General features: G+C 42.3%; 3 protein-coding genes and 1 long non-coding RNA gene across 30 annotated transcripts in view; 2 read left to right on the top strand and 2 right to left on the bottom strand.

Moving 5' to 3' along the window:
- LOC125894085 (uncharacterized) overlaps positions 1 to 11,682 on the bottom strand; it is a 328,241-nt gene that overhangs the window by 47,274 nt on the left and 269,285 nt on the right. The window lies entirely within an intron of this gene.
- Positions 258 to 5,845, top strand: LOC125894097 (MRN complex interacting protein). Its single transcript, XM_049585278.1, has 7 exons — positions 258 to 428; positions 1,068 to 1,127; positions 1,530 to 1,636; positions 1,759 to 1,804; positions 1,948 to 2,093; positions 3,500 to 3,563; positions 4,894 to 5,845. The coding sequence occupies exons 1-7, from the start codon at positions 369 to 371 to the stop codon at positions 5,272 to 5,274; spliced, it is 864 nt and encodes a 287-aa protein (XP_049441235.1). The 5' UTR covers positions 258 to 368; the 3' UTR covers positions 5,275 to 5,845.
- On the bottom strand, positions 5,463 to 11,670 carry sqstm1 (sequestosome 1). Of its 2 annotated transcripts, none has more exons than XM_049585274.1 (8): positions 11,369 to 11,670; positions 10,338 to 10,433; positions 8,549 to 8,826; positions 8,256 to 8,424; positions 8,064 to 8,132; positions 7,316 to 7,485; positions 5,948 to 6,173; positions 5,463 to 5,855 (listed from the first exon to the last, which is right to left on the bottom strand). In XM_049585274.1, exons 1-8 carry the CDS (start codon positions 11,529 to 11,531, stop codon positions 5,692 to 5,694), a joined length of 1,335 nt encoding a protein of 444 aa, XP_049441231.1. In that variant the 5' UTR covers positions 11,532 to 11,670; the 3' UTR covers positions 5,463 to 5,691. The 2 variants fall into 2 exon arrangements, with proteins under 2 accessions (XP_049441231.1, XP_049441230.1); XM_049585273.1 differs by having other exon boundaries at positions 8,256 to 8,427; positions 11,369 to 11,669.
- LOC125894105 (uncharacterized) lies at positions 8,833 to 10,330 on the top strand. Of its 26 annotated transcripts, none has more exons than XR_007450023.1 (5): positions 8,833 to 9,448; positions 9,515 to 9,569; positions 9,647 to 9,701; positions 9,757 to 10,042; positions 10,076 to 10,323. It is a non-coding gene; the product is annotated as an uncharacterized LOC125894105 (long non-coding RNA). The 26 variants fall into 26 exon arrangements; XR_007450020.1 differs by having other exon boundaries at positions 8,833 to 9,459; positions 9,603 to 9,657; positions 9,823 to 10,042; XR_007450017.1 differs by having other exon boundaries at positions 8,833 to 9,459; positions 9,603 to 9,701.

Raw genomic sequence — 11,682 nt, 5'->3', positions numbered from 1 at the left:
GACTTACAAACAGGAAGTCAAGTTCAGCTGCAGTCAAGAGTTTAGTTTATGTTCAAATATTTCACATGAAAACTGATTCATTTTAAGTTGAGATAATATTGAATTAATTAATGTTTTATTTTAGTTATTTATTTTAATGTCCCGTAAAAAATCAGGTTCAGGCTGATCAGGTTCATTGATTGATGACATCATTCAAACTGAATCCAGTGTGATCTGCAGGAGGAGCTCGGCTCTGCTCGGCTCTGTTCGGAGACAACACGAACAGTGTGACGTCTCCCCGCTGTTCAAACAGACCCGGGAAAACACTGTGAGTGAACACAGACGGAGCGCAGCATCAGAACCGGAGCCGCTCACCGTCTGTCCTGGTCATGGTTCAGGAGTTTCATGTCGTCAGGTGTTTCACCTGTCAGAGCTTCCAAGTGCAACAGGTAACAAATAAAGTTAAACACAGAGAGAACTCAACAGACAGGCTAACTGCTAGGCTAACAGGCTAACTGCTGGGCTAACAGGCTAACTGCTGTGTCTGCTGAGCTAACAGCTAGGCTAACAGGCTAACTGCTAGGCTAACAGGCTAACTGCTGTGTCTGCTGAGCTAACAGCTAACAGGCTAACTGCTAGGCTAACAGGCTAACTGCTAGGCTAACAGGCTAACTGCTGGGCTAACAGGCTAACTGCTAGGCTAACAGGCTAACTGCTGTTAGTGATGTGTTCATCACGTTTGCTTGTCGATAATGTTAAATAATTAAATATAACGTCACTGATGGAAACTGTTTCAGGACTCTAGATTTATAATAATAATAATATACAGATATATGTTGATAAAATAAATATGGTGAAATGATGAAGCTTAAAGGAAGAAAAATTAATGTTTCTTCAAATACATAAAGATGTTTTTGTAGTTTTGTTTTTAATGTTTTACAGTCATGTAGCTGTTTCATTATTTCTATGAGAAAAGTAAAGCTTTGATGGAAGCATATTAACAAGTGTGTACCTGACTGTAGTAATGAGTGTGTGCGTGTGTGTGCGTGTGTGTGTGTGTGTGTGGGGCCCTGTGCTGTGTCTGTCAGGTGAAGAAGGTGAACAAGTGGAGCTGTAAACTGTGTGGAGTCAAACAGTCGCTGCTGAAGGTCAGAACTTGACTTCTGCTCTTTAATGCTGCTTTATAATAGAATCTACAACATTCTGATAATCAAATCATCACTAAAGTTATCAATCAATCAAACCATCAGTCCTCTCTAAAGTTTCACCAAATTCTTGTAACCAAAGGTTATCTCTTTTTATTTATAAGGTAATTGTGCTGTTTTATACATGTATGTTAATATTTTAGATGATATATTTTATGATATTTATATATTCAGACATACAGGACAGTTGAAGAAGCCAACAGAAAGAATCACAAATGTTCTTCACTGTTTTCTGACATGTTATTGATTGATTAATAATCAATGAATTAATGGACTGATGATGAAGACTCAGTTTCAGCTGCTTCACAACATCAGGTGTTCACAGGTGTGCTGATTGATTGACAGGAGTTTGGGCGGGGCTCCGGGGCCGACTGCAGACGTCATGTGCAGAAACTGAACGCCATGAGAGGAGCCAGGATGGAGGAGCAGGAGCAACACGTCTGGTCGCTATGGTAACCAACCTGTCCCACAGTACACTGCAGCCTTTTTACTCTTCACCTGTTTGTCCAGCTGTTCCCACCTTTCGCTGCCTCCTGCTTCAATGTGCTCGAGCTCTGATGGGTGTTGTTTACAGGGAGCAGGTGGAGGCAGAAGGAGAGGGTGAGGAGGAGTACGACCAGGTGACCACACACACACACACACACACACACACACACACACACACACACTGTTGTGCTTCTAAATGTCTTAATTTAGTTGTTTGTTTGTTTTTTAATATCTAATAAAGGTTTTAAAGTGTAGTAGATGTATACTCTGTCTCCAGGTGAGCCAGACTCAGGTGAGCCAGACTCAGGTGAGCCGCTGGAGCAAGTACCTGGACACACCTGAAGAGGCGGAGCCAGAGGAAGAGGAAGAGGAGAGTGTTTTGATGGACAGGCAGCAGCTCCACAGCATCAACATGACTAACAGGTAGGGCCGCATGTCATTTAAAAATAAAAGACACCAGTACCCTTAAAGTGATACTGGCACCAGTGGAGTTCTTCATTTGAGACCCGTAATGTGAACGGAAACATTCAGTTGTGTAAGATGTCACCAGGCGCCACAGACATGTCGCTCAGACTTTATTTACAAATGTTAAAATAAACATTAGACTTCCGACTCCATCGAATACATGTGCTCAAATTCACCTCAGCACAGTCTCTGTGGCTGCTGCTGTAGTGGGCCAATCATCAATCAGTTAAATGGAACAACGCTTGCAGTGATTGGCTGAGAGCAAAACCATTAATATAGTCTTTTTTCCAGATCTGGGTCCAAAGGTATTGATATGCAGACGATGTTTGACGAAAGAAGTTTTGATACTGGTTTGTTATTTCAGTCGATGCCTTACAGGTACTGATGCATGTTCCTACTGACAGGTGTCACTTTCCAGTTAAAAGTGAATTATTTTCTGGGTTATAATTCGTGTATTTTTAACCGCTTATGCAAAAACAGATTTAACTTGATTTTTTGCTTCAAATTACGCACATTCAAAATGGTGCAGTATGTATGTCTGGGGCTCTTTGTGTGAAGGGCCGAGCTCCAACTAGGCTCGTTACTGTGAGTGTAATTAAACCTTCACGAGCAAAAAGCCAATACTTTATCAATGCACCTGTTCAAAAAGCATAAGAAGCTGTATTTTAATGTGCTCTGTGTCTGCAGTCTCTCACCACTAATGTTATGTTCTACACAAGCACAGCACGATTACTCAGCTGACTGAATTTTCACAAACAAGCTAAAATAAAACCTGTCTGTATGTACGCTAACTGCTCAGCCTGGTCTGTCACACGTCTTTAAAATGTGTCAGATTCTTCTAAACTTCACTCAGTATTATGACATCATGCGTTTGGTTTATTTAAATTACACGTTTGATTTGTTTCCAAATTGATTATTAAGTTCAAATCGTTACTTTGCTGTTGTAAAGCTGTTGCTGCTCCTGAAGAAAACATTTAGTAATAATAAATATTTAATTCTATTCCTGATCTGAATCTGTTGGGGTTTTTTTTATATATTTTTTATAAAAAGCAAGTATATAATGATGAAAAAAAAAAAGTAAGAGTATCAGTAAAGAGCTGAACTGACGAGTATCGATGAGGGGAGTACTATCTAATATATATATATATATATATATATATATATATATATATATGTATATGTGTGTGTGTGTGTGTGTGTGTATATATATATATATATATATATACACACACACACACATATATATAACGTGTAAGTATTTTGAAGAGATAAAAACAGTTAAAAATTATGTCACTGTTGTCTTTGAGGTTTAATTTTAGATTTTAAAAAGCTTTGAGATGTTTAACCATCCTGTGTTCTGACAGGAAGAGAAAGAGAAGAGAAGGATGGACAGATGAAGGAGGAAAGCACAGCTGGACACCTGAACAGGTAATATGCTGACATCACCAATATATTTTAACACTTAAGTTTCACATAAGTTTCACAGGTTTGATAGAAGTGAAGTTGTGCTAAGTTAGGCTAACCATTTATACAGTCATCAGTCAACAGAGATTTTAAGCCAGACTTAATGATGTACAGTATAATAATCGTCACAACCGGGACGTTCCCTTGAGGAACTCAACATTACTGAACGCCAGAACAGATGTACTGTCCCTTTAAATCTGTTTAAAGTGTAACAGAAAGAACATTTAATATTTAACAGTTTATTTAAATCTGTGAGGTTTAATAAGAAGAACAGAGGACCCAGGCCTTTCCCCTGAGGAACACCACACACTATTGAACACTCAAACAGGAGGATTTAGAAAATGTTCAGCCATTTTAAGTGCAGCCTGCAGACCAATGCCAATTTTCTTGATTTCGGACGACATGCTATACATGACGTTTTTTCATGATTTCAGACGACATTCTATACTGTGACGTTTTTTCATGATTTTGGACAACATGCTATACTATGACGTTTTTTCATGATTTCGGACGACATGCTATGCTACGATTTTTTTCATGATTTCGGACGACATGCTATACATGACGTTTTTTCATAATTTCGGACGACATGCTATACTGTGACGTTTTTTCATAATTTCAGACGACATGCTATACTGTGATGTTTTTTCATGATTTCGGACGACATGCTATGCTACGACTTTTTTCATGATTTCGGACGACATTCTATACTGTGACGTTTTTTCATGATTTCGGATGACATGCTATACCATGATGTTTTTTCATGATTTTGGACGACATTGTATACTGTGACGTTTTTTCATGATTTCGGACGACATTCTATACCATGATGTTTTTTCATGATTTCGGACGACATTCTATACCATGATGTTTTTTCATGATTTCGGACGACATTCTATACTGTGACGTTTTTTCATGATTTTAGATGACATGCTATACCATGACGTTTTTTCATGATTTCGGACGACATTCTATACTGTGACGTTTTTTCATGATTTCGGACGACATGCTATACTATGATGGGTTTTTTTTTCTTATGATTTCGTAAAACATGCTTAACTTTGAGGTTTTTTCATGATTTCGTAAAACATGCTATACTATGATATAACGACATGATTTTTTCAAAATCGTAAAAAATATGTTTGTAATAAAAAGTTAATTTTAAAAGTGATAGAACAAGATATCATTAAAAAAAATCGCAGTTTCATGTTATAAAATAAAACAAAATTTAAAAAGTCGTCTTTCACTGTCTTTTCTTCAGAATCAAACTTGTCTTGATTTTTTCTCTTTGTAGCCACACTGTTCCAGTATGAAGAAACCTGTGAGATCTTCAGCCACAAACACCAGTCCAAACCCCACCAGTCTGAACCACACAAGAACTATCAGTCTGAACTCCTCCAGTCTGAACCACACCAGTCCTTCCAGTAAGAAGAGCATTAATCCTCCCAGTGTGAGTACTGGTCCTGTGTCCAGGTGGGCTCAATTCCTCAGTTCTGACTGTCAGGTAGAGGAGGAGCCTTCAGCCAGTGGGTGGAGTCAGACAGTGGTTGGGGCTGCCCCTCTGTCCTGTAACAACACTATCAATGAGGCCCCACCCTTTACCAGGCCCCGCCCCCTACTTCCTGCATCCTCTATGTTTGAGAGTGGCGCAGACTTCAGCTTTGATGAGTTCTAAACAGACTGAATGATAATCTGTTGACGGACTGATCCATTCATCAGCCACTGGTTTATATATGATACAGCGTGTTAGTCTGTGAACATTAAAGACGTTCAGACGTCAGAGACCTGCAGAGTGTTTAAGTTTTTGTGTAAAAATATGAATAAAAATGTTTTTAAAAAGTAGATCAGACATTTCGCCACAGATTCGTTTCTTCATGTTTTTATTGTTCAGATTAACAATTGCAACAGTAAAGAAAAATCAATCAGTAATCAATGAGACAAAGTGATTAATGAGTTAACATTGTGATTGGTTAACGATAATAACAGTACTGAGATAACAAAATGATTATAAACTCAGGAAACAACAGGAACATCTGACTGCAGGATAAATCATCTCCTGGTTAGATGTTATTGGTTAGTATCGATGATGCCATCATGGCTGGTGTGGGCGGGGCTGTTTGGCGTACTGGATGGCGTCGAGCGCTGCACCAATGTCGAAATTCTTGGCCTGAAGGAGACGAGTCAACCAACCGCCTTCGTCAGTGAAACCCATCGACAGCATGTGAGACAGAGACTCCACCAGACGAGGGTCCGCCTCTGTGTAGGGGGGAGGGGTCAGAGGTCGTTAAGGGTCAGAAGGTCAAAGAGATCGTTATAGAGAAGGTCGGAGGAGGGGGGTTTGGTCTTACCTTGAGGCAGGTGAGGGTACAGTGCTGCCTCCCTCAGACCTGTTGGACCCTGTTGGACCGATGGGGGTCCCTGTGGTCCCGATGGAGGACCCTGTTGTCCCGATGGAGGACCTTGGTCCTGGTCCTGGTCCATGTCCCCAGGCTGGAGGGACTGCAGCTCTCCGGTGGAGGGGTCGACCTCTCTGGGACTCAGGTGAGTCCACTCCTCATCAGACTCTCTGCACACCTGTGGAGCACAGACTGGGTCAGGTGGACTGGTTACAGTGGTCAGAGTGGTCTGAGATCTGGATCAGACTGATGTGGGTCTGCGTTCAGAAAAATGATTTACACTACGAGGCGATGATGTCACACATGTTTTAATGGTTCTGAATGTTTTTTACTTTTATTTCTCCTTTGATTCTGATGTACTTTGTGCAGTGCATTGTGGGAGATCAATGTCCAATAGTTCAATCAAAAATTAATATTTAGGCTCTGTTTAAAATCGCATACTAATTAACTACAATCATGTGACTGATGCAGTCATGTGATCAGTGCAGTCATGTGATCAGTGCAGTCATGTGATGGAAGAAAATACGTGTTGAGTTCACCTCTGTGAACAGTGAGGTTGGCATTCATACTCCTTAGTTTAGTACACAGTGCAGCACATACTATCTGTGTAAGTAATGCACAATACATACTGACATACTGCGTCATTGTGTGGAACACAGTACATACTAATTAAATATGTAATACATACTGATTGAGTTTGTATACAACACATGCAGAGAGTATGCAGTACATACTAATTAAATATGTAGTATGCAGTTTACTTACTGATGAAGTTTGTAGTGCGCAGCACACAGTCACTGAGGTTGTAGTATGACGTACATACTGATGGCGTATGTCGTATGACGTACATACTGATAATGTATGTAGCCTGCAGCACATACTGATCAAGTATGTGGTATGCAGTATATACTGAGGGCACATACTGGTGAAGTATGTAGAATACAGTATATACTGATGGTACATGCTGATCTGAGTATGTAGTGAGCAGCACATACTAATCGAGTATGTCGTATACAGTACATTCTGATATAGTATGTAGTACACAGTATATACTGATGATACATACTGACGGAGTATGTAGTATGCAGAACATACTGCTGAAGTATGTAACATGTAGTACATACTGGTGAGGTATGTTTCATGCAACACATACTGACAGAGTATGTAGTTTTCAGTATTTACTGTCGGCTCAAACTGGTGAAGTTTGTAGAATACAGAACAGAAACATTAGCGTGTGACATCGAGCCAAATTTACATCTATTGAACGAACACTTCACACTTAACTGTTTCTTCATCTGATGATGATGAGAATGAACTGACCTTTGACCCCTCACTACTGGCCCCGCCCTCACTACTGGCTCCACCCTCGCTGCTGGCTCTGCTCTCATTATTGGCTCGGCCCACCTCTCCTTCCACCCCCCCGCTCTGAGAGGGAGGGGTCACCTTTGTCCTCTGGCCCTCGTGCTCCACGTCAATGTCCACATCGATACCTGCACACACATGACATCACTTCCTGTTTAAACATCTCCTCGGCAGCAAACAGAACCACTTTGAACCATGTTGTGTTTAAGTTTGTTCCTCTGTCGATAAGAGTTTCCTGTATCAGACAGCAGTTAGCTTTCCTGTTTGTGATGTACCTAAACTTGAGTCTCAGGTTTTAGAGACGTGCGCAGACATCGCCCCCTTCAGGAGAGGAGTGAAAAACACCTCTTTATTAAAAAGCTTTGCACAGATCAGTCTAATCAAGGTCGGACATTTTAGAAAGAAGAGAAACACAGTTTTAAGGTGAGGACTGAAACACACTCTGTTGGGTTGAACAAGCAACTACGGCAGCTGAAAAGGACATTCTTCATGTTCTTAATAAAGAATTTTCCGAATCTAAAAAGAAGTTTTTTTAAACAACAGACTACACTCATTACTGTTGTGATACGATTTTGTCGTATTCACCGTTGATTTTATGAAAGATAAAAACACGTCGCTGCTGATTGGGTAACACCTTGGACACACCCACCAAACAGCCAATCATAAACCTGCACTGACCTCAGGCGTTAACAGTGACATCACTCACCCAGTGGGCTCAACATGGCCGCCACGCCCTCCCCAATGTTCTTCAGGAAGTCCACATTGGCCTGTGAGGCTGCAGATAGAGGTCAGAGATCACTTGATGATGTCATTAATGAGTGGAGGTTAGTCAGAACGATCAGGTGTCAGGTTATTGATTATCAATCAGATTACTGTCAGTTTATCAGCACACACTGACCAGAGGGGGCGCTGCAGTCAGCAGCAGGTCTGGAGGGTCCAGGCTGGTCCTGGTCCTGATCCACATCCTGGTCCTGATCCTGGTTCTGAGCAGGGCTCCCGTTCTGGTTCTGGTTCAGGTTCCACATGCAGTGTCTCATCCACTTCATCCACTTCCCCCGGGGGAACCACTGCTGCGGGACAGACAGGAAACAGTTCAACTAAACATCCTGACAGTCACTGAGCAGGGCAGAGACAGATTAACACACTGTGCTGTGACATCACTGCAGTGTTCCTTCTCATGATGTCACTCACCTGCATGGGGTGCCAGATGGGCAGCAGAGCGTGCTCAGTGTGCGTCCCTCGAGCCTGGCAGGTGGAGCACAGGTCATAGTTGGGACACACCGAGCACTTGAAGCGAGTTCCCACCACGGGACCCTCGCAGCCGTCACAGGTGACACCGCTGTGCACAGGGGGCGGGCCCATGTGAGGGGGCGGGCCCATGTGAGGGGGCGGGCCTGGAGGAGGAGGGTGGCCGAAGGCGAAGGGAGGGAAGGCGTGAAGAGGGAAGTCACGGCGGTGCTCCTTCTTCTCTGGAAGAGTTCAATCAAACTTTATTAGCAACAAATCAAACAGCTCAGATTAACTGTGCAGCTCTTTTTTAATTTTTTATTTGCTTTATTTCCTCATTTATATATTTTTAGTCACTGAGAAAAAATAAAAACTGTCAAGTCTCAATATTTTTATATATAAATTAATATTTGGAGGAAGAAGCAGTGAAGAGTTTAGACTGAAAGCTGCTCTCATCTCACAGTTTGTACATCCTTGATGCCTTTCCTTGTCTCCTCTCCTCATGTCTTAGTCCCTCCCACCTGATATGTGAGCGGAAGAGGCAGCAAGAGTAAAGAGGAGGGAGGAGTCATGGCAACAGGCGTTTAACAAAATGAGACGTCCATGTTTCAGAGATGTTGGTTAAACATGAAGCAGCACAGCTGAGTGTCAAAATGTGTGTGTGTGTGTGTGTGTGTGTGTGTGTGTGTGTGCGTGCACGTGTGTGTGTGTGTGTGTGTGTGTGTGTGTGTGTGTGTGTGTCCTCATTCCTCGGATCAGCCTCCTCTCCGCCAGGTGCAATATAACAATTGAGACATCATTCAAGATGGCGATGGATCAGGTGAGGAACAGGTGAGGATCGGGTGAGGATCAGGTGAGGATCGGGTGAGGAACAGGTGAGGATCGAGTGAGGATCAGGTGAGGATCAGGTGAGGATCAAGTGAGGAACAGGTGAGGATCAGGTGAGGATCAGGTGAGGATTAGGTGAGGATCAGGTGAGGATCGAGTGACGATCAGATGAGGAACAGGTGAGGATTAGGTGAGGATCAGGTGAGGATTAGGTGAGGATCAGGTGAGGATTAGGTGAGGATCAGGTGAGGATCAAGTGAGGAACAGGTGAGGATCAGGTGAGGATCAGGTGAGGATCAAGTGAGGAACAGGTGAGGATTAGGTGAGGATTAGGTGAGGATCAGGTGAGGATCGAGTGACGATCAGATGAGGAACAGGTGAGGATTAGGTGAGGATCAGGTGAGGATCAGGTGAGGATCAGGTGAGGATTAGGTGAGGATCAAGTGAGGATCAGATGAGGAACAGGTGAGGATTAGGTGAGGATCAGGTGAGGATTAGGTGAGGATCAGGTGAGGATCGGGTGAGGATTAGGTGAGGATCAGGTGAGGATTAGGTGAGGATCAGGTGAGGATCGAGTGACGATCGGGTGAGGATTAGGTGAGGATCAGGTGAGGATTAGGTGAGGATCAGGTGAGGATCGAGTGAGGATCAGGTGAGGATCAGGTGAGGATCGAGTGAGGAACAGGTGAGGATCAGGTGAGGATCGAGTGAGGATCAGGTGAGGATCAGATGAGGAACAGGTGAGGATCGGGTGACGATCAGATGAGGAACAGGTGAGGATCAGGTGAGGAACAGGTGAGGATCAGGTGAGGATCAGGTGAGGATTAGGTGAGGATCGGGTGAGGATCAGGTGAGGATCGGGTGAGGATCAGGTGAGGATCAGATCAGGAACAGGTGAGGTTTATTTGAGGTTGTGTGTTTGTACCTTTGATGTAGAGGCGGAAGGTGGCGTCCTTCATACAGCCCAGACCCATCATCAGTTCATCATCAGAGGAGAACGCCACCATGTCTCCATCTTCATCTGAAATATACACAAACACTCATCATCATCATCATCATCATCATCATCAGATTATCTATGTGTTCATATATGTTAATAAATATGATCTCTATCTCAGTGTTACATGTTGTTCTTCAGGTTAATTCTACAGACTGACCCCTTAATGTCAATGTGTGTGTGTGTGTGTGCATGTATAAACTTTGTTGGAGTGATCCAGTTAGTGCCATATAAACACATGTACACACACACACACACACATTCATATCTATATTTCTGAGATAACAATAAAAACATCCAAACAGTCCATTACATCATGTTTATACACATCTAATAATTATTTACCATGTTGATATTCTCCACATTATGTTTATACATGTTTAATAATACTAACGTCTGTGTTACATGTTGATGGTCAGGTTAATTATATATATGTTCATATAAAGAGAGCAGCAGAGAGCTTCAGGGTTAGTGTCAGCACACTCTCTGTATTTATATTTAAACTGTGATTCATCCAGTTACATTATTCTTTCCATGTTTGTGTGTCAACAACTGTGTTCCATATAAGGACAGGCCACGCCCCCTTTTCATTTCACCGCTCAGACATGTCCGGACAAAACTACGCTAACCTTTAACGTGTAAACACTCAGTTTGTTTGTTGATTATTAATATTCAGTAACAAATGTCCAGAGAGTCTGTTTCAGGTTATTTTAGTGGTTCAGATATTTTTATATGAAACGCTTTATTTAAACAAACAGCTCAGTGACGTCAGAGTGACGAAACACTGGTTATATGTGTTTACATTGTAGCTGTAAACTTTACCTCTGGACCACATGTTGTTTATCAGGTTGTTTATCATGTTTACACGTGTTCAATATGTGTAAACTTTACCTCTGTAGCACAGGTTGTTCTCAGGTTATTTAAACGTTAATATAATGTTTAATAAGAGTTATCTGTACCTTTGTAGTACATGTTGAAGTTCTTGAGGTTGCTGAAGACACTTCCGGTCTTCTTGCTCAGGTACTCGAAGCTGCACGAGACCTCTTGATCCACCGCGAACCTCCGGACCTCTTTCACCGACTCATCCTTCCCCAACAGGTAAGCTTTCACCGTCACCGACATCCTGCCGCAGGTTCAGGTTCAGGTTCAGACTCTGACACACGGGACAAGTTCCACAGACACCGGACAGAAATCACGGACTGTCACAGACTGAGTGAACAAACTTTGTGACGCAGCTTTAAATCCTCTCCGCTCCTTTATGTTTACTTCCGGG

This window comes from Epinephelus fuscoguttatus, linkage group LG9, assembly GCF_011397635.1.
Source record: "Epinephelus fuscoguttatus linkage group LG9, E.fuscoguttatus.final_Chr_v1".
In the NCBI taxonomy this organism is placed as follows: domain Eukaryota; kingdom Metazoa; phylum Chordata; class Actinopteri; order Perciformes; family Serranidae; genus Epinephelus; species Epinephelus fuscoguttatus.
This window is presented reverse-complemented; position numbering and strand designations above follow the sequence as displayed.